This window comes from Podarcis cretensis (assembly GCF_951804945.1).
Source record: "Podarcis cretensis genome assembly, chromosome: 6".
Classification (NCBI taxonomy): domain Eukaryota; kingdom Metazoa; phylum Chordata; class Lepidosauria; order Squamata; family Lacertidae; genus Podarcis; species Podarcis cretensis.
Genome location: NC_137175.1, coordinates 72,880,014 through 72,900,300, shown reverse-complemented (window position 1 = coordinate 72,900,300; position 20,287 = coordinate 72,880,014). Strand labels below are relative to the sequence as shown.

The 20,287-nt window shown below is 42.8% G+C and overlaps 1 protein-coding gene across 6 annotated transcripts in view; it reads left to right on the top strand.

The window, feature by feature from the left end:
- Window positions 1-20,287, top strand: part of LOC307218855 (uncharacterized protein) — a 278,451-nt gene that overhangs the window by 212,692 nt on the left and 45,472 nt on the right. For 4 of the 6 annotated variants that reach the window (XR_013840041.1, XM_079981793.1, XM_079981795.1 and 1 more), the window contains one exon: window positions 2,253-2,458. Coding sequence is in view for 5 of the 6 variants with exons in the window: in XM_079981793.1 (XP_079837919.1) it covers window positions 2,253-2,458 (206 nt within the window). In the remaining variant the exon portion in view is untranslated. Of the gene's footprint in view, window positions 1-2,252; window positions 2,459-9,402; window positions 9,441-18,893; window positions 19,766-20,287 lie in introns of those variants that run through there. The other 2 variants (XM_079981794.1, XM_079981796.1) reach the window with 2 other exon arrangements.

Here is a 20,287-nt window from a genome sequence, read left to right as displayed (position 1 = left end):
GGTATGCTGTGGTGCAGGTATTTTCAATTGTGTCCCTCTCTACGTGTATCCATTGTGTTGTCTCATCTTTAGTATATAGGATTATATGGTGTATTTGGTTGTCAATTAATATGCTTCTATGTTGGGGATTCCCCATCCTCCTTCTGAGGTGGGGAGGTGCAAGTATTTGGGGCTTATTCTTGGTTTTTTATGTGAGAAGATTATGCGGAGTTGGGTTGGGGGAATCCAGATTGGGAGGGTTTGGAATAGGTAGGTTAATTTTGGGAGGGTGATTTTGATCATGGCTGTTTTGTCTGAGAGAGTGAAATTCATGTTGTTCCATCTCTTTAGATCTTTGTTAATTTGTTGCCACAGGGGCTTGTAGTTGTGGAGGTACAATTTATTGAGGTTTCTGGTTATTTGTACCCCTAGGTATCTGAACTTGGTGTGGCAAAGTTTTATTTTGGTGACATTAGTGAGTTATTTTTGGGTGTGAGGAGGGGTGTTGAAGCACATAGCTTCTGACTTTGCAATATTTACCTGTAGGCCCAACACCATTGCAAATGTGTTGAGTTCTCTGATTAGGGAGGTTGCTGTGCTTATGGGGTCTGGTGACCATTAGGTCTGGGGTCTGGTGACCTTTAGATCATCTGCAAAGAGCCCTAATTTATTGTTGGAGCTTTCTAATTCTACATTAGAAGGGACCTGTGAAGCTGTAAGTGGATACAGGGCTACCTGGGACTTCACAGTGGAAGGTTCCTTGGAGGAACTGCCTGCTGTACCAGGATATCTTCAAATGGCAAGGTAAACACCGAAGCACAAATGTGCTTATTAAGGTCTCCAGGCAGAAGCTGGAGCTTCAAAAGTAGTGTTATGAAGTGCTGTGTACCATCCTACTGAACACACCTGATTACCTCTAGCATGATGCTCCCTCTAACCTTATGCAGTACTTCACTGTTATGTCCCTGACTCGGCTTAGGTTCCTCCACTCAGGTGCCACTTTCCAAGAGGAAGTAAGTCTCCACCCACTTCCTGCTAGGGGTTGGCAACTTGTGGGACATGCTGTAATCCCATGCAGGTTGGCGAGGAGGAGAAACAGGGACAAAGACAGAGAGATGCCCCTGCCCCTCCATACATTGGCAATATCCACCACTGACTCCAGGGACTCATCTAGATGGGTAAAGAAAAAGCGTTTTGCATGTGCTGTGTATGCAGTATAATACTGTGACACCAGATGGCGCTGTGGAGTCCCACCTTTCCCAACCGGATTTCCCTGTATGAGTTTACAATGCGCTTAACAGAAATGCTTCTTTGATGTGACTAGGTCCAGCCCAGCTCCACCTATTCCAAGAGGAAAGAAGTGCTCAAAAAAGAAGGTTCCCACCCCAATATAAGCAGCTATTTAGCAGCCAGCTTGCCATTTAGGAGGCAATTGTTTTCCATATGGGGCTCAGGATAACATAGAACTGCCTTTTGGTTATCTATTGTTCAGCACTGCTGACAGCAAAAGAGTAGAGCCCATTGTGAGTTCCTGTTTTGCTCCTACTCTAGGGCAGCTGCCTATGAGCTGCTTCCTGGTTCCCTTCCAGACTGTTGGGCCAGTTTAGCACTTCCTGAGCCCTGAAGAATGATGATTGCCTCCTCATAGTAGTATGTCTTGCAACATTCTGTGAATTTACAGTGGTGAAATAATGCCAATTTATTTCAGCAGAAATCTGGGTGTAGATTCGAGCCATTTTATACAGATATAAAATGGAAATTATTCAAGGCAAAGACAGGTTTATGAAGGCCTGAGAGCAGCCTCTGAATTGGGCCCTCTAAGTCTTTATCTCGGATGACGCGCCTTCCCCGTTAGCTCCTGACAGAATGAAGATTCAGAGCGCTAATATGCAATAACTGTATCTCAATCTGTTGCAGGTAGTTCAAGGCCATTCTGCATAAATGGTATGCATTGCCTCTTGTCTTAATCCTTAAAAACTCCCAAATATCTTGCACGCTGGCATAGGTTAAGGTTTAATGCGTCCTCCTGCCATAAACGCCTCGCTCGAGACTAACAAATAAGGGGATATTGGTTTAAGCCCCTTTGTGAAAACCAAACAAGTTTTCAGCAGCTCTTCGTATATTTATGGTCCAACGTGAATCATTCCTTAGGTTTTTCCCCCCTTTTCTAAACTATTAGCAGTTAATGTTCATCATTTCACTGCCTTTACTCATTTTCTTCCCCCCTCTTGTCTTTTTCCATGTGTTTCCCCTGCCCACCTCCCACTCTGCAGTACCAGCTCGAGAAAAAATCGCCTTGGAGAGCCATGCTGTTGCGATGGCACAAGTGGCTTGTCTTCTGCACAGTCCTGGCTGTGATGATCAGTATTCCACTTCTGGTCTATCAAATGATGATTGCCTTTAAGGATCCTCCTCCCAGTCTTGTTTTCCACATCGCATCTGTCTGCTTTGGAGCGCTCACAGAGATACTTCTGACCAAGTGAGTGAAAACAAGAGTCTGAATTTCCTCCCGCCGCTTCCCTCACGCAAACTAGCAGAGCTGGCTCTTGTGCTTTTTCAGACTCGGTGGCATTTAGAACGTCCCTGCAGAGATGCAGCCATTAGATTAAATCACAGGTCTCTTCACCCTCATGTTTCAAAGCACCATTAAGGTTGCACGCCTGTGCTTGTCTCAAATGTTTGTTGCTTGTTATGCAAACCAAGCACTCAACTCCCCACCCGAGATCTCAAATTGGGTCCACCCAGAAAGTCGAGAGAATAATATTTCAGGGTTGTGTAACTGTTAAGGAGTTTTGGTTATTGTTGTTAATGGTTTCATTATAAGGAAGGAATTAAAAATCCCTCCCAGTCAGGACTTAGAATTTCAAAGTCATCCTTTAATGCCTTTGAGTCACTGTGAAACTAATTCAGTTGCACAGTGAAGCACCATTCCATGGCATGCAAAACACAGATATGACAAGAGCAGAAATTGCAAAGTTGAATTGACACGAAATTAGTTTGCAGTGTCTAAACTTTTCCGTTATATGCTCTCCAGCTTGAACAGAACAGGGGCCTATATTTCTAAAGCACAGTGAGTACTGCTGCTTGTAAGCCTAATTACAGGGCCGGTTCTTCCATTAGGCAGAGTGTGGCAGCTGCCTCTGACAGCAAATGCAGGATGTCATGAAAGGATAGCAAAAACTGTTATTTATTTATTATTATGGTAAAGGTAGAAGGTAAAGGACCCCTGGACGGTTAAGTCTGGTCGAAGGCAGCTATGGGTTACGGCACTCATCTCGCTTTTCAGGCCAAGGGAGGTGGCGTTTGTTCACAGACAGCTTTCCGGGTCATGTGGTCAGCATGACTAAACCGCTTCTGGTGCAATGGGACACTGTGACGAGTGCCAGAGCTCATGGAAATGCCATTTACATTCATTTATCCATTTAAGCAACAGTGTTTACCACCAGGGACATGGAAGAAACACTTGTGAGGTTCTTATTTTATTTACTTGCCTATGGTGCCAAAATTACTTTCATGTGCACCTTGACTTAGCGAGATGGGAGGAATACTATTTGCTGCCCTCTCTCAGGCAGCAAAATGTCTTGCCCCTGCCTAATCATTAATATTGTTAGCCTTCCTATTTGTGGATGATATCCAGCTAAGTCATACCTGGAATACACCCGTTGAAATTAATGGACTTGTTAAGTTTATTGCATCCGTGGATTTTAATGGCCTGCGCCGAGTATGATTTAGTTGAATATTAACCGAAGAGTTTTATCCCTCTATTTGGGCCTGATTCCCACTTTAGATGTGACGACATCATTAACAAGCCATTTTCTCATGTCATTTTCATGTGGTGAGTATGCCTTATGAATGCATATCCTTTTGGAGATGGCTGACATTTACTGTGCCAGGTGGAAAGCCTAGAGAATTAATAGCCTCCCTGATTTGGTAGATATCGGCTGTCATCACGTGGGGAGTGCATTCAGAAGACGTAATCACCGGGTGGTTTCGCCAAGTCAAAGCAGCTGAGTATGAAAATTGAACCCTTTATCTTCCATTAGAGGGGCAATATGCTTCCAATGGGACTGAAATCCTCAGAGACGGAAAAACTGATATTGCCAAAGCACCAAAATTAAACAGGACTTCAGCATTTCAGTGATAAGGCTGCTTCTCTCTAGGGGCTATTTCAGTAGTGACACCAAGAATGCCTTTTAGTCTGTAAAATCTTGTGTATGGATGTTTAAATAGGATGTGGAGAATGGGAGGAAATTTGTTAAACCAAATACAGCCTTTTTGTTCAGTTTTCACACACAGGAAATGCAAAACCCAGTTTAATTAGCAGCAGTGAAAATGATTCTTATTAAACTAGATTTCCCTTGTTCAAGATTTCCCTTTGTCTTACAGCTTTTCCTTATAAAAAAACTAACCTTATGGTTCTGCCTAGTCCAATTACAAACACATTTGTATTTCTGTGTGTTGCGTTTTGTCCTAGTTTCGTTGGCTCTGTGAAATCCAGAACTTGCTTGGTTTTGTTTTTTTGGTTTTGTTTTTACTTTAGGTCACTATGAAAGTCTAACAGATGATTTAGTGTATTATTAGTATATATTAGTTTTGGCTATCAAAACAGATCATGGGGAAAACAGGCCAGGTCATTCTGAAATGGCATTTTCATGCAATGGAATATACCTGATTCTGTCAGCCACCAGATGTGTGACTTTATTCAGCAACCAATTCCCAGCAATTGCACATACCTTGCCAAATGTGCATGTACCAGCCAATGCTCTGTTGTATGTATGAATGAAAACAGACACATGCACAGAGGCAGGGCCGGCCCTGCGATGAGGCAGAGTGATGCAGCTGCTTCAGGCGGCAGATATTGAGGTGCAGGGAGTGGCCATGTGCCCCCTATGCTAGCCTGCTGCCCTCAAGCACAGTAGAGGATACTGTCCTTTCACCAGTTCTGGAGTAAGATTCAACTACCAGTCCTGTTGGCTTCTCGTATGTGTCTTGGGGAAGGATATCTTCTTGTCCTTTGCCTCAGGCAGCAAAAAGTCTTGAGCCAGCCCTGTACACTGGATGCAGCACATTCAAATTACAGAGACACAGACGCCATTTAATAAAACCATCATACATGAAACAAGTATAATTTATTACAGAGTAGAGAAGTGTTTTCCACCTTGGTGCATGGCAGTTCATGGAACTGGACACAACTTACATTAAGCGAGAGCTAGAGGTATTGTTTATCTGTGGTACAGCTATGGCAAGTTTCCCTCTTGTATCCTTCTGATTTCCATCTATATAACGCAGGCATAACTTATAGTCAAAGCTACTACAAGGCATGAGGAGTTAAAGCTCATGGGCACCGTCCCTCGGTTTCTTTAAAGTATTCTCCTTGCAACTTTTCCTTACGCCTCAGGAGTGAAATGTATCCATGTTAGTTTCACTTTATCTCAAATCAACATGCCCCACACTGACACGATTATCTCGAAGCTGTGATGGTCACCATTAAAATGTTGACATTTACTGTTTGAAACTAATTTGCGTTACTGTGAAATTGCAGGTATGCCCTGTAAATAAGTGTCACTAACATGAATTATCTTCAGACACTTAATGTCAGCATTTTAATGCCGGCCACTCTCTGTTGTAGGTGGCTGTAATTTGGGAGCTCGGGATCTGGAGAAGTACTAGGGTCAGGCTTTAATAAAGTGTCTGAGCAAATGAAGAACAGGGGGAAGTCAAGCACAGAATAAGAAGCGGGGAACTCTGGGAACGAACCTTTGGAAATTTAGATATGTATTTGAAATGCTGTTTTTGCTCTGCACAAAAGCACAAAAATGCTAATGATATTTAATTCTCCTTAACTTCTAACCTTTTTAATCTGTTGCACTGCTGGCTCTGTACTGTAAAATGGTTAAATAATTCCAGGGTTGCCATCTTTCAAAAAGTAAAAACCAGGACACCCCAAGCGTTGTCAAGCCCTAAATAATATTATACATCTGAATAACAACAATGTAAATTGGACTGTTTTGTATTACTGCATATTGGCTGTGTTCACACATATAATGCTAAATCATGTTTAGCATTACAGTGGTACCTTGTTTCTTGAATAGTTTAGTTGTCGAACAAATCGGCTCCTGAACGCCGCAAACCCGGAAGTAAGTGTTCCGGTTTGCAAACGTTTTTCAGAAGCCAAACATCCGACATGGCTTCCGATTGAGTGCAGGAAGCTTCTGCAGCCAATCAGAAGCTACACCTTGGTTTTTGAATGGTTTCGGGAGTCAAGCAGACTCCTGGAATGGATTAAGTTGAAGAACCAAGGTACCAGTGTAATAGGATGAACCCCCAGTGAGCCCCTCCCCACTCCTCCTTCAGTGCTGCCATAAATTTGGAAGCTTTTGCTTTCATCTTAGATTAAATTGCTATGGACATCCAAATCTAGGTAAACTTTGGTTACCCAGACTTTACTATCATTAGTAAAGACAAACCAGTTTTAAACAATTGTTCACGAAGCTGGTTTCTTTACACTAAATTGTGTCCTCCCTCAAAGAGGGCATGTGTTGCGGTGCAACCTGGCAACCAAACCCTGTGTTGTGGGTGGGTATGATTGGATAGCCACAACACCCTGTTGGAAGGTCCCTTGTTGCTGGGTTTAATCAGGCCAATGGGATGCTAGCCAAATGGATCGAGGGACCTATATATGCCCATGCACGTGACCCTGAGCTTCCTCTTTGGGCCAGGGCATCAGAACACCCACCCACCTCTCCCTATATTTAGGGCTTGCACTTGACCTTGCTATGCCGTCGTGTGTCGTCTGTCATTGGGACAGGGGCACGGCAGAAATTTCCCCCACTTGGCTGATTGGCTGTTGCCATTTGGGTTTTGCCTGCCGCATAGCAAGTCGTCACAACTTGTAAGGTTGCAGATAGGCTCTGGTTCAGGTAATAGGGATGGCAGAGCGCTCTCACCATCCCTATGTGAAGGGTGTTCCGTTAAAGGAATCCAGGGACTTAATTGTTCGGTCAACCCTGAGAGGGGTTGTGCCTGTGCCTGAGTCCAGGGGGCATCTGGGTGATGGACTAGCTTGACTCCGGCTTTCCGCTGTTCCAGGTGTTCACCCTATGCTGACCTAAGCTGTGGCTTAAATTCTGCCAAAAACCAAACCAAAATTTGAGTCTTGTCTGAATTTATTTAAGGAGGTGGTTAAAAGGTCTAAACACGCAACCATCGTTAAGATTTACCACAGTTTAGGATTTAGGCATAACAATAAATTGTGGTTAATCTAACATCTGTGGCAACTTCAAAATTCTTCCAACAGAGGAGGGAGGAATGTGTGAACCTGAGATTCACAGTGGCTCATCTTCCTAACACCATACCATTGTTTAGTGTTACACTGAGTCATTCTAGAGCATCTGACTTTGCTTTAAAAATATGTATATTCAATTAGGACTTTCCATTTTTCAGTGCTGGATGAGCATCTGCATTAACTATGAACTACAAAATGGAAGGAAGGAAGGGGGGGATAATTAAAGGCAGCAGAAAATCACAGAAGAAACCGTCATGAAACAATTAGGCCAAAGTATCACTGGCATATTTCTTTCCCCTTTTCTAGTTGTTTGGGGGGGGGGTCCTTCCCCCCACTTCTCTATAAAATACCAATTGGAAAATTGCCTGGGGGCTCCTAAATCATTAGTAAATTAAGAATCTGTTTTTAATAGCGTTGAACTTGTAAATAATGCATTAATTGACTAGCCTGAAAGTTAGGTTGAGTGGTAGGAACTCTGGCTGTAAATGCATAGTGAAAGAATTGTGCAGCGTGAGGAAGCTGCACAATGAACGGAACAAATTAAATATGACAGTTGATATTTGCGAAAATGGTGAGATAATTGGAGGACACCTGCAGCTGTTTTCCAACCAAAACAACAGAAGCTGAATATATATCCAATAGAAGTGTGTCACATTTTTATTTGGGCACGATTCTTTTTTGTCCTCCTTGGGGTTTTCTGCTGCGAATTGTGTTTGTTTGCGCCTTACTTTTTGTCAGGTCATATGTCTAAACAAGCAACAAGTGCCTCTTCGCCTGATTCTGCAGTTTATTGGTTCTGTCACTGTTACATCTTGCTGTGTAAAAAATAAGAGCATGAATCTTATTTACTAAGAGCTGGGAGTTCCTGCAGACAATGACTCGGGCAACGCACAGGAGAAGCCTTGAATCCTTCAAAACATTTATCTGTGAGCTTCTTACCTGTATTGGTTTGGGGCTAATTTCTCAATATCTCAAATATCTAAGGAACGTATAGACCAATAGACCAATGAGAAGCATTCTGTATTTGGATCTGGACTGGAGTTTTTTCCAGCCAAAGGTGCTTGGGGACTAAATACACATCTGAATTAAGTTCGTTTCGGAGGTCTGTAAGTGATGGCTATTGTACTGATAGCAGGTTTCACACAGCCTTTTATACCCTTTTACATACAGCTTACATCATGCTAAGTACATAACTACAGTGGTACGTCGGGTTAAGTACTTAATTTGTTCCGGAGGTCTGTTCTTAACTTGAAATTGTTCTTAACCTGAGGTACCACTTTAGTCAATGGGGCCTCCCGCTGCCACTGCGCCACCACCACACGATTTCTGTTCTCATCCTGAAGCGAAGTTCTTAACCCGAGGTACTATTTCTGGGTTAGCAGAGTCTGTAACCTGAAGCATTTGTAACCTGAAGCTTCTGTAAGCCGAGGTACCACTGTAGTGATTATGCATTTTAAATAAAGATGCATTTTAAATAAAAGGACACATTCTACTCATGTGAAAACACACTGATTCCCGGACTGTCCGCGAGCCGGATTTAGAAGGCGATTGGGCTGGATCCGGCCCCTGGGCCTTAGTTTTCCTACCCATGATTTAACACATTGCTATGTTTTTTAAACTCCTGTCTACCAAACTGTGGCCAAAGATAGCCACACGCGTTTTGCCCCATATTAAACAAGCTGCTGGTGATAGTGAACTGGTATTTTCTTTTAATTAACCACAACTACTACAACTATTGGGGGATGCTGGTGGTGCTGTGGGTTAAACCACAGAGCCTAGGGCTTGCTGATCAGAAGATTGGCGGTTCGAATCCCCGCCACGGGGTGAGCTCCCGTTGCTCGATCTGTGCTCCTGCCAACCTAGCAGATTGGAAGCACATCAAAGTGCAAGTAGATAAATAGGTACCGCTCCGGCGGGAAGGTAAACGGCGTTTCCGTGCGCTGCTCTGGTTTGCCAAAAGCGGCTTAGTCATGCTGGCCACATGACCTGGAAGCTGTACACTGGCTCCCTCGGCCAATAAAGCGAGATGAGTGCCGCAACCCCAGAGTCGGTCACGACTGGACCTAATGGTCAGGGGTCCCTTTACCTTTACCTTTACTACAACCATTATTGGTAATCTCAACAGAAATATTTTGCAGGGCAACAAATCGGCACACAAGAAAATGAACGAGTGAAGGCTTGTATTTGAAGTGTCTCTGCAGAGTTTGGCATATCTAGCACAGGTGTACAGTAACGTACATGGAGCGGGTGACGCTGTGGTTTAAATCACTGAGCCTCTTGGGCTTGCTGATCAGAAGGTCAGTGGTTCAAATCCACACAACAGGGTGATTTGCATTGCTCTGTCCCAGCTCCCGCCAACCATGCAGTTCGAAAGCATGCCAGTACAAGTAGATAAATAGGTACCGCTGTGGTGGGAAGGTAAACGGCGTTTCCGTGCGCTCTAGTTTCCATCATGGTGTTCCATTGCACCAGAAGTGGTTTAGTCATGCTGGCCACATGACCCGGAAAGCTGTCTTTGGATAAACACTGGCTCGCCCGGCTTGAAAGCGAGATGAGCGCCACAACCCCATAGTCACCTTTGACTGGACTTAACCATCCAGGGGTCATTTACCTTTTTTACTTTTTTTACAGTAACTTATCAAAAGGTGCTGGGAGATCCTTTCTGAGTCAATATCTAGTTTTCATTGGGCTTCCACTAAATTTGATCTTGCTTTGTTTTTGCATCAGAACTCGGAGATACAGAGAAAAGCTTTATTTAGCATTCTCTATGTATATAGGCAACAAATCAAGCCTTCAATACATCCTTGTCAGTCACCAAAAACGAAGGAACACGTGGGAAGACTTAAAAGTAAACTGTAAAATATAAGCTCTGGACATTAGCTGAGCAGGTGTTAACAAGAAGCATGAAGCATTTAAAACAAACGTGGCTTTTGAAGCAATTACACCTCTATTGCTACATGATGTATTTATCTTGATTAGTCTGGCATCAAGGAAGTACTGAGAGCAACTCTGATGACAGACTGTACCATACCTCACACTGCAAATATGATATCATGGAGACTGATTGTAAAAATTGCATGCTGGCTGGGAAAATTATTAAGAGCTTTTTCTTTTTGTCAAATATGCAGGATGAGATGAAAATGCAGGAAATGTTATGTGTATATAAAATTCTTTATACCATATGGAAAGACTTTCAAAATTGTTTTGTTTGGGGAGGCCAGCACAGTTGTAATGTGTTATATAAAATAGCTCATGCATCTTATCACTTCAAAACAGAAAATTACCACCTAAGAATATTTTTACTTGATCTAATAAAAGTATATGATATTACAGTCGTACGTGTTTACGTATCCCACAGGATACGTAATCTTCGGGTTCTGGCTGCGGCAAACCCAGAAGTGTATACTTCCGGGTTTCGCCGCGCTCACATGCGCAGAAGTGCTCTGTGTGCCTTGCTCATGCGCAGAAGCGCTCAATTGTGCTGCACGTATTTACGTAATTTTCGGGGTACGAACAGACCCCCAGAATGAATTAAGTTCATATCCGGAGGATTCACTGTATGTTCATAGTGTTTTGATACATCTGAAATCATATGCCATTAACTAGGCATATCTAAAACACACAAATGTCGTGACAATGGTTTTTTCCACTGTCTTTTGGTCAGCCTTTTGTTTCAGTCCCAAAATCTGATTCCCTTGACTTCAGTGGCAAAGAAGTGAAAACATCTTCTATTCTATCTTCACTTGAGGAATTTCTGTAGTTCAGTAATTCTCAAATGGTTGGTCAAGGCTAAGGACAGTTGGATCCATCTATTTCCAGTCACATCAGTTTTATGTGTGTCCAGGCATGCCAACTAAGAGGTCTGGGCCTCCTCAAAATTCTGCAGTGGCCATGCACACAAACCCCACTCAATTGCGGGAGTGAGGCAATGTGTGCATGTCTTTGTTTTGTTCCAATTCCCCTTTAATCTGTGAGTATTTTAATTTTTTTTACTCCTCACCCAAAAATGTATTTAAATCTACAGTGGTACCCCGGAAGTTGAAAGGACTCTGTTCCGGAAGTCCGTTTGACTTCCAAAACATTCAGAAACCAAGGCACGGCTTCCGATTGGCTGCAGAAAGCTCCTGCAGCCAATCGGAAGCCATGGAAGCCATGTCAGATGTTCAGGTTCCAAAGAGAGTTCGCAAACCGGAACACTCACTTCCAGGTTTGCGGCATTCAGGAGCCAAAACTTTTGACTCGCAAGGCGTTCGGGATCCAAGGTACGACTGTATATCTTATTACATTTTTAATCACAAATCAAATTCTCAACATATGCATTTTTAAAGATAAAATATGCCTTCTGTAATGCATTTTGTTACTTTCTTTTTTTAGCCAAGAACACTAGTGTAGGTTTGGGAGTGGTGTGGCACCCAAAGGATAACCAAGTTCTGATCTGCACCTTAGTCCAGGAGGTTCAAGATCAGATCCATTCAGGTTGCAATTCACACAAATCAAATTCCTCAAGCATCCTTAAGCCAAGGCTCTCCATTGAACCAGGGGAACCTCGGGGAGTGGCTCACAGTGAGTGCTGAAAAGAGGGCAACAGAAAGAACTAAAGAGAGTTCAAATATGTGCTTAGCAGGTTGGGAGTAACAGGTGGGTTCCAAATGGGCAAAAGAAAAATCCATTGGTTGAAACTCATTAGTTAAAAGTTGCTGAACTACTGCTCAGCAAAGTTGTATTGTTAATTCTTGCAACTTAATTAAAGGATGGGAGGTATTGAATCTTCAACAAAGGCATCCTTCTTTCCCGGCTGTCAATTAAACATTGGAATGAAGTCATTGTGGATAAAAACAAACAAAATAGTCTAACCAGATATCCCTTATCCTCTCAGATATTCAATGCTCTCATAATCCTGCCTCATATAATAATAGTGTTACATATTCAGAGATACTGATTTATTTCAGAGAAATAAAACAATCTTTTTGCAGATAATCTTAACTAGTGATGAAAGAGGAATCAGTTTTTAATGGATTTATGCACTGATTTTGGCAGTTCTGCCCCAACTGAGCCTTGCTTGCACCAGATGGCCTCTTGCATCGAGTGCCCACTTATGTCTGAGTTGCTTGTGCAAAAGAAGTCCAACTAATTAAATGCAATAATTAAGTGTATTATACATTAAGCACATATTAAAAAGAGCCAAGTCCCATATTGTACTATATTTCTGATGTAGAAGTATATTAATTACTGCAATCTGGTCCTCATATCACTCCTGGAACTGTGAATCAGGGCAGTTCGTTTAAAAACGTGAACTTAACTAAATTTGCAACCATTCCTATTTGTTCTCCAGCTTCTTCAGGGCACATTTTCTCAAAAGGTACAGCTACCTTCTCGCAAGCTACTTACTTTTTGGTTACTTTGGACAGATTGGCATGAATGGAAGAGCAACACTGAAATAAAAGTATGTCTAATAAAAGGCTTTTGTTTTACTTCTAATACAGGTTTTAAGTTCATAGTTTAAGGTGGCGGTCCTATGCATATCTACCTGGAAGTAATTCCATTAAACATAGTGTAACTTAGTTCTGCATAATCATGCATAGGTTTTCAGGCTAAGATGCTTATCTACATTTTTTTTAAAAGCAATATCAGAACAGAAGGAAGATGTGCTGGCTTAGTTAAAGTGCAACTGGCATTATTTAATTAAAATATATTCTGCAGCTGTTATGGAGAATTCCAGCCAGTTTCAGCTTAAAATAACTGCCCCTCTACTGAGTGTGATTCAATATCATTAAACCGTGTCACTCAAACTGTCAGGTTCTACACACATGTGTGTGCTTGTGCTGGAGCCTGGTTAGAAATATGGGGTTAAATTATCCTGCAGGAGAGCAATACAACTTTCCTTACTATTGGTAAGGCCAAAACTAGACCTTATGGAGATTGCATGGCCAGTGTGGTGTAGTGGTTAAGAGCAATGGACTCGTAATCTGGTGAACCGGGTTCGCGTCTCCGCTCCTCCACATGCAGTTGCTGGGTGACCTTGGGCTAGTCACACTTCTCTGAAGTCTCTCAGCCCCACTCACCTCACAGAGTGTTTGTTGTGGGGGAGGAAGGGAAAGGAGATTGTGAACCGCTTTGAGACTCCTTCAGGTAGTGATAAAGCGAGACATCAAATCCAAACTCTTCTTCCTGGCAAAATGAGCAGCTCAACACCATCTGATCTTCCTCTAAGGACTAACCAATACAAGTAGATTCCACCATCCTGTGAATTTCCCAGCTCCTTCTTCACTTCACTAACTCATAATGTCCTGGCCTCTGCACATAAAAATGGGTGGCGGCAGCCGGTGATGTGAAAAACATTACAGTGGTACCTCGGGTTAAGTACTTAATTCATTCCGGAGGTCCGTTCTTAACCTGAAACTGTTCTTAACCTGAAGCACCACTTTAGCTAATGGGGCCTCCTCCTGCTGCCGTGCCACCAGAGCCTGATTTCTGTTCTTATTCTGAAGCAAAGTTCTTAACCTGAAGCACTATTTCTGGGTTAGCGAAGTCTGTAACCTGAAGCGTATGTAACCTGAAGTGTATGTAACCTGAGGTACCACTGTACTGAGCTTGATGGACAAGAACTTTGACCCGGGAAGCAGCCTTATTAACCAAGTCTAATAGTGATCGACCCATCTAGTTCAGTAGACAGATTGCGACAAAGAACTCCATCCAAAGAAATTATGGAGGAAATAAGCATCCTCGCCATGGTGCCACCTGTCTGTTTTCGCACCTTTCCAGCAACGTACGTGGAGTTTTATGCACTTTGTGCTTAAAGGGACACGTAAGCAGCAGGATCGAGTTTCCTACCTGGTTGAACTCCAATGTCTCAAGCAGGTTGAATTTAGCTCTCGAGGCCCCTGCAAACCATATGTACTTGTACTGCAAATGAGAGGGAAATTGAGTAACGGACAGAGAGGCAGCGTGAACTCTGGAAATTTCCTTTGCTTTGGGGGCATTAAATTAGACCCTTGCAATGTTATTGAAGGGACATTTTTAAGCTGAGGGTTCCCCCACCCACCCACCCAATTTCATTGTTTTTTGCTTCTGAAATATTCATACAGCTTTGCATTATTCGCTAAGCAAGATACAATTTTCCCCAGCGATCGCCCGTGATCTGCCAGCCTCCTGCTGTCCACTGTCATTGTGTCTCATAGTCACGCCGTGGCCTGAGGCACAGCTGGCACTCAAGAGCCCCCCTCCAATGCCTATAACTCTGAAACTACATGACATCTTAACCTTTATAAAAATTTCTCCACGGCAGCATTTAAAAACACCCAAATCTTTCCTGACCTTTACATCTTAGTGGAAGGGGATTTTTTTATTATTTTCAAATTGATGTTACAATATTTCCACCCACCGCCACCACTTCAGCTGTGGCATTTTTAAACTACTTCAAGAGGAACTTTGTTTTACCTTTTCCTATCCCGTTCCAGACCAATCATTAATCATGAGGGGAAAACACTCCAGACTTATACCTGACTTCATAATATTTCTTTTGTGTTTCTGACATTTTATATCTACCAGCTGAAGGGAAGTTCTTGTCCTTTTTCATTTAGAAGCTGCTGGGCAGCTGCTGGATACTAAGGCCTCGCTTCCTCCTTAACTTCCCACAAGCACTGCTTTATTTGTTCTTTCTCAACACAGTAGTGGTTCCATATATGTTGGTGAATTCTGAGTCAAGTGAAATCAAAGGATGCTTCTGTGAATCTCAACAAACCAACAGCACAGGAACACATTTGTTGAAGGAGCTGCGTTCAAGCCCAGATTGCGGGGGCAAACAGGGGCACATGCTCAGGCAGCAGGTATGGAAGGCAACAAACAGCATCCCAGACCCTCCAAGTGCCCCTATTTTCCAGGGACTGTCCCGGATTTGCAGAAGCCATCCCAGTTTCTGATTTGATCCAGGAATGTCCCGTTTTCCCTTAGGATGTCCCTATTTTCATCGGAGAAATGTAGGAGGGTATGGAGTTATCACACTCCTGAACCATCTGTATAGGAGAGTTTATTTAATATGTAATGTTTTATTATGTTTTTACATATGTTGGAAGTGGCCCAGAGTAGCTGGGGCAACCAAGTCAGATGGGTGGGGTATTAATAGTAAATTATTATTATTATTATTATTATTATTATTATTATTATTATACATCCCTATTTTCACCGTAGAAATGTTGGAGGGTATGGCATCCCAGCCTGACGGTGATGCAGACACAGAATGGGAGAGAGAAGAGAAAGGCTGTTGTGCCTTTGGTGACTTTCATGCTGCCCCTCTCCATCTGTTAGTCTGAGAGAAGGGAAGAAGAAGGGGAGGAAGGGAAGAGCTGCTGTGCCTGGGGATGTGGTGCTGGCTGCCGCTGAACAGCAGCATCCAGCTCTCCAACCTGACCCATTCTCCTCCCGTCTTGGGGCCTCACCAGAGCCCTCGGCCTCCATCAGGATGCTGTCAGAGGCTCCCGGCTGGTTGCCCAGGAAGTATAAAGACAAGGGACAGTTTCTTACCATCCTTTTTTTATTTCAGTATTAACAGAGAGAGGCTATAGAACCCAGCCTCTTGGATCATGGCGTTGTCCCGAGTGAGTCTCCACACACACACCCCGTCTCTCCCCCCTCCTCATTCCTCACTTCTATGTGTGCTGCTATGTGCCCTCTGTCTTTGAGCTCTTTGCTCTCCTACTTTTAAGGCTTGCCGGGTTCTGGGAGATGGTGGGTCTGGAATGCTTTCTAAAGACACTATGTCAGCCAACAGCTGCTCTGGTTCTGCCTCCTCCTCTCCTCAAACCACTGTTGTAAATCTCTATTGTCTTCCTCTTCCTCCTCCCTGGAAGGGTCAGGATGGGGAGGCAGTCTCCACCATTCCTCCGCTGACCAGTCCCTGATACTTACTCACCTGTGCTGCTTCTTGAGCCATGCCCACCTAAGCCCAGCTTGCCACAGGGTTGCGCTGCCCCATTCTTCCTCACAGGCCCTCACAGACTCACCTCCTCAACCCCCACTATCCGCCATCTTAACCACAGTAACAGAGCTTCATTGATGTACTTTAGTGATGGAACAGGCAAGGGCGAAGAGCTACCACACTGCATGATAAAGACAAACTGAGCCTAAATTCTGAATAACAGTGCTTAGGATTAGGTTGCATGTGTTATTCCACACATACATGCAAAGAACCTAACTTTCATGACACTCAAAATCAGCTGCCTGAGGTAGCTGCCTCCCTTTCCCTAACAGTAGGGCCCCAGTCCCAATCTCAGTCTACTGTTTTGTAGGATAGTTCAGTAGTCCCTTTCTGCCACGCTTGGCATCCAAACCACCCCCTTAGCAACTGGACGTGTGTGGTGTTTGCATTGTAGCCTTCACAAAAGCACTGAGGCAAAATGAGGTGTTTCAACATGTGCTTTCTTTTTTTAAAAGTTAAGGTTGAAACAAAGATTTCTTTTATGGTAGAACCATTCTCCAGCAAATATTATACCTATTGGTCATTACTTTCAAACTATATTGTAGTCATGAACTTCTATGGTGAGGGGGGGCAGTTGGAAACAAATGCCGCATTTATTACTGTAATTCTACATTCATAAAATATATTTCATGGCGGGGGGAGGGAATTTACAGGGGGTAATGTGATTTTTTCCCCTTTATCCATTATTTATAACTGCTTAATCCAGGTGCTGTGGGTTATTTTTTTATTCTTCAGTTTCACAGCTACAAAACACTCCAGTATTTCTAATTTATTTCTGCTTACAATACAGATGTTCTCAATTGTGCTCCTAACTACATTTCAGCTGTTATGATTGCTTTTATTTGTTTGTGTCGGCATGCGTGCAGAAGTCAAATGCACAATACACAATTGTTAGGTTTTGAGAAGCCTGTAAAGAGCCTCTGATTATTTAGTTATCAATAAATTAAAGTATAATATCTGGGTCATTAGCGGATTTAGTCTTCCCATGATTTCCCTGCAGCTTATACAACTCCATGTAGGAGTCTCTCATATTGTCACATAAAAGTTTAATCTTGCAGTTATTCACAGAGACCATTTAGAAACGACATTTGGAAGAGCGTTTGGGTTGCGTCCTGTAACTAAATTTCTGAACTGCTGAAAGCAGACTAAGGAAATTCATAGCTCAAAGACATCCAGAAAATTCCGTGAGTAGAGATCAAGGGCAAGGGGGGGAAATAACCGTTCCATGTTTCAGTCCATATTCTTCAAGACCCCCTATATGTCTCTCTGGTTATTATGATGTATGAAAAAGTAACCACAACAAATGCTCTCAATATTGTTTGATTTTGGGCAACTAGGTCTTTAAAAAGCAGGGCTTTTTTCAGCCGGAACTCACCAGAATTCAGATCCAGCACCTCTCAGGTGGGCGCCATTGCCATTATGGTCAAAGAACAAGGAAGGTGTTCATTGTGAGTTCCGGCATCTCTTTTCCTAGAAAAATAACACTGTATCCCAGGATCAGTGTATAGATATTTTGAACCTTGATGCTAATCTTGCCCCTTTCGAGGCTCGGCCCAAGACATTTTGCTGCCTGAGGCAGAGCAGCAAATGATACCTCCTCCTCCTGTCAAGTCATACGAAATAGAGCTACAGCTCTCCCCCAAAGTCAGTGTGAGAAACTTTTGGCCCTCCACATGTTGTGAGCTACAATTTCCATCAGATTCAGCAAGCACTGCCAATTCTCAGGGGTGATGGGAGTTGTAGTTCAGCAATATCTGGGGTCCAAAGGTTCCCCATGCCTGCCCTAAGTCAAGATGTATTGCACACATAGCCAGTCAAGTTACTTCAGTATCTAAAGCAGAAAAAAACCATCTTTCGCCTCCCTGGGAGCAAAAAAGCAACAATGAATTAACAATTGGCTGCCTTTTTGTAGAACATAAAATCTTTTGCCTGAGATGGCTGCTTCCCTGCCCTCACCACATATAATCATTTTGCGCCCCCCCCACACACTACTGAAGAGAGGGCTTCACAGTCAAAACAGGTCCTTAGACCTTTAATAATAGCATATGGCACTCTCCACCTTAAACATCTGGTCAAATGTTGCTTTTTGAGCTTGCCAAATCAAGGAGACCTTCTTCTTGAGATATGTACGTTCAGTGGTTCAGAGCATCATTATAGGAACCACCTCAAACGTTTAGGAAATGCAAGGAAACAATGAATAAATAAATGAGGTTTGAACTTTAGTTAATGCAGAAGCATCAGATCTTTGGGCTGTTATTTTTCCCAGGGGAAAATAAAATACTGTGGACAGGCGGGTGCAGGGGATGGAATAACACAAAAGTTCAACTAACAGAGTCTGTAATTAAGTGTGGGTGTTAGTTTATACAAACAGCATTTGTATATGCTAACTAATAAGATGTATACAGCACAGCTCTGTGATCTCAAGGCATGAAATATGAGGGCCCCACAGCATTCCCATTAAATTAAATGAGAACACCATAAGATCTTTGCTATTTGCACCACAAAAGTGTTTCATGAATGGCACTACTGTCACGAAAATCCCTCCGTAATGGCTAGGGAACACATTAGCTTTCTCCCTGGACAATCTAACCTGAATAACCAACTCTGGCAGCAATTTTCCTAATGTATTTGTTTCCTCTTTTTTCATATTCTTAGTTCCTGCATGAAACCCGGCCGTGCCTCTTGCCTCTGCTGGCTGCCTCTTATTCTCCTCTGGGGGTGAAATAGAGACTCTTTTATTTGCACACGTTAGAAGATGGATTTAATAAATAGCAGAATCCTACATCGGAATGAGAAAGAACACTTTAATTGTGGTGAATGGGGGCTATGAAAGCTGCATAAAGATGGCCTATCTCTGCAACAGGCAGAAAGCCATTAAACTGGGGCAATATGATTCCAGGGTTGCCTCGGATTGTTCTTAATCCTATCACAGTGTGGGTCTCTATTGCACATACTTGTACTTGCAAGGTTGCTGTTACCTTTGTGGTGGTGCCCATGCTAAAGGGAAAGTTTTCTCCACACTATAAATAACTGAAAGATGTACAAAGTTATGAGATACTTGTCAGAACCACTTGCTGCCTAGGATTACTGTCTTAGCCATCACAGGGCTTGTGAGTTCTTCACAAATCTTCTTGCTCATCTTACCTTTATGTTATTTGGGTAGAATTTCATCCATGTCCTCCACCCCTATCTCATTTCTGCCAGGTGGAAAGAAAAAGCAATAGAAAAGGTCAATGAAGAGCCAACCGTTTGGCTTCGTGGGTCACAGTCTTCAACAGTTAACAGCTCCAGGAGGTCTTCATATCTCAGAGACCTTGGGAGCACAGCATGTTCTGTGGTCTGCAGGGACATTGTAATTGCTGGTAATGCCCCTACCATGTACTGAAAAAGATCATCAGTAATCATTAGTACCACAATAATAGAATGCCAAGGCCTGAAATTGGACAGATTGTTCTCCAGATAAGTTCAGGACAACAAATGAAGTTGAAAAGAGATTCAAAGCAACAGTTTAATGATCATTGCAAAATAAAGGCCTAAGCAGTGAGGATTTTAATTATCAAGAAATACACTTTTGTCCTTCTAGTACAGAGGAAAACTACTGCTGAGTGGTTGCCATTTATCCAAAAGCCATGGACAACTTCCCCCATAGGTAGGCCAACATGTCCATAACTAACTTTTCGAGAACACAAGACCATAGCACTATGTGTAGCATTCAAAATAGCCTTCAACACTGAAGCAATATGGAAGAAGTCAATGGGAAAAGTCCAGTCTTCTCCATGTGACTACAATGGCAAGAAGAAAACTCTAGAATGCAATAGAAAAAATAGCCAGTCCCATATTGTGAGCTCCTGCAATGGCTCTCAACATGACTGACAGCCGCCATAGGGAAAGATTTCATTTGGCCACCACAAAAGTGCCTTATTTCTCTCCATTGCCGCTGCCATTTTGTTTTATCTTCATAAACATATTAGGAGGAATTGCCTCTAAATGTTTCTTTAAAAATTAGATGCTGTCCTAACAAATGGAAGCTGTGTTTATCTCCAGATGAG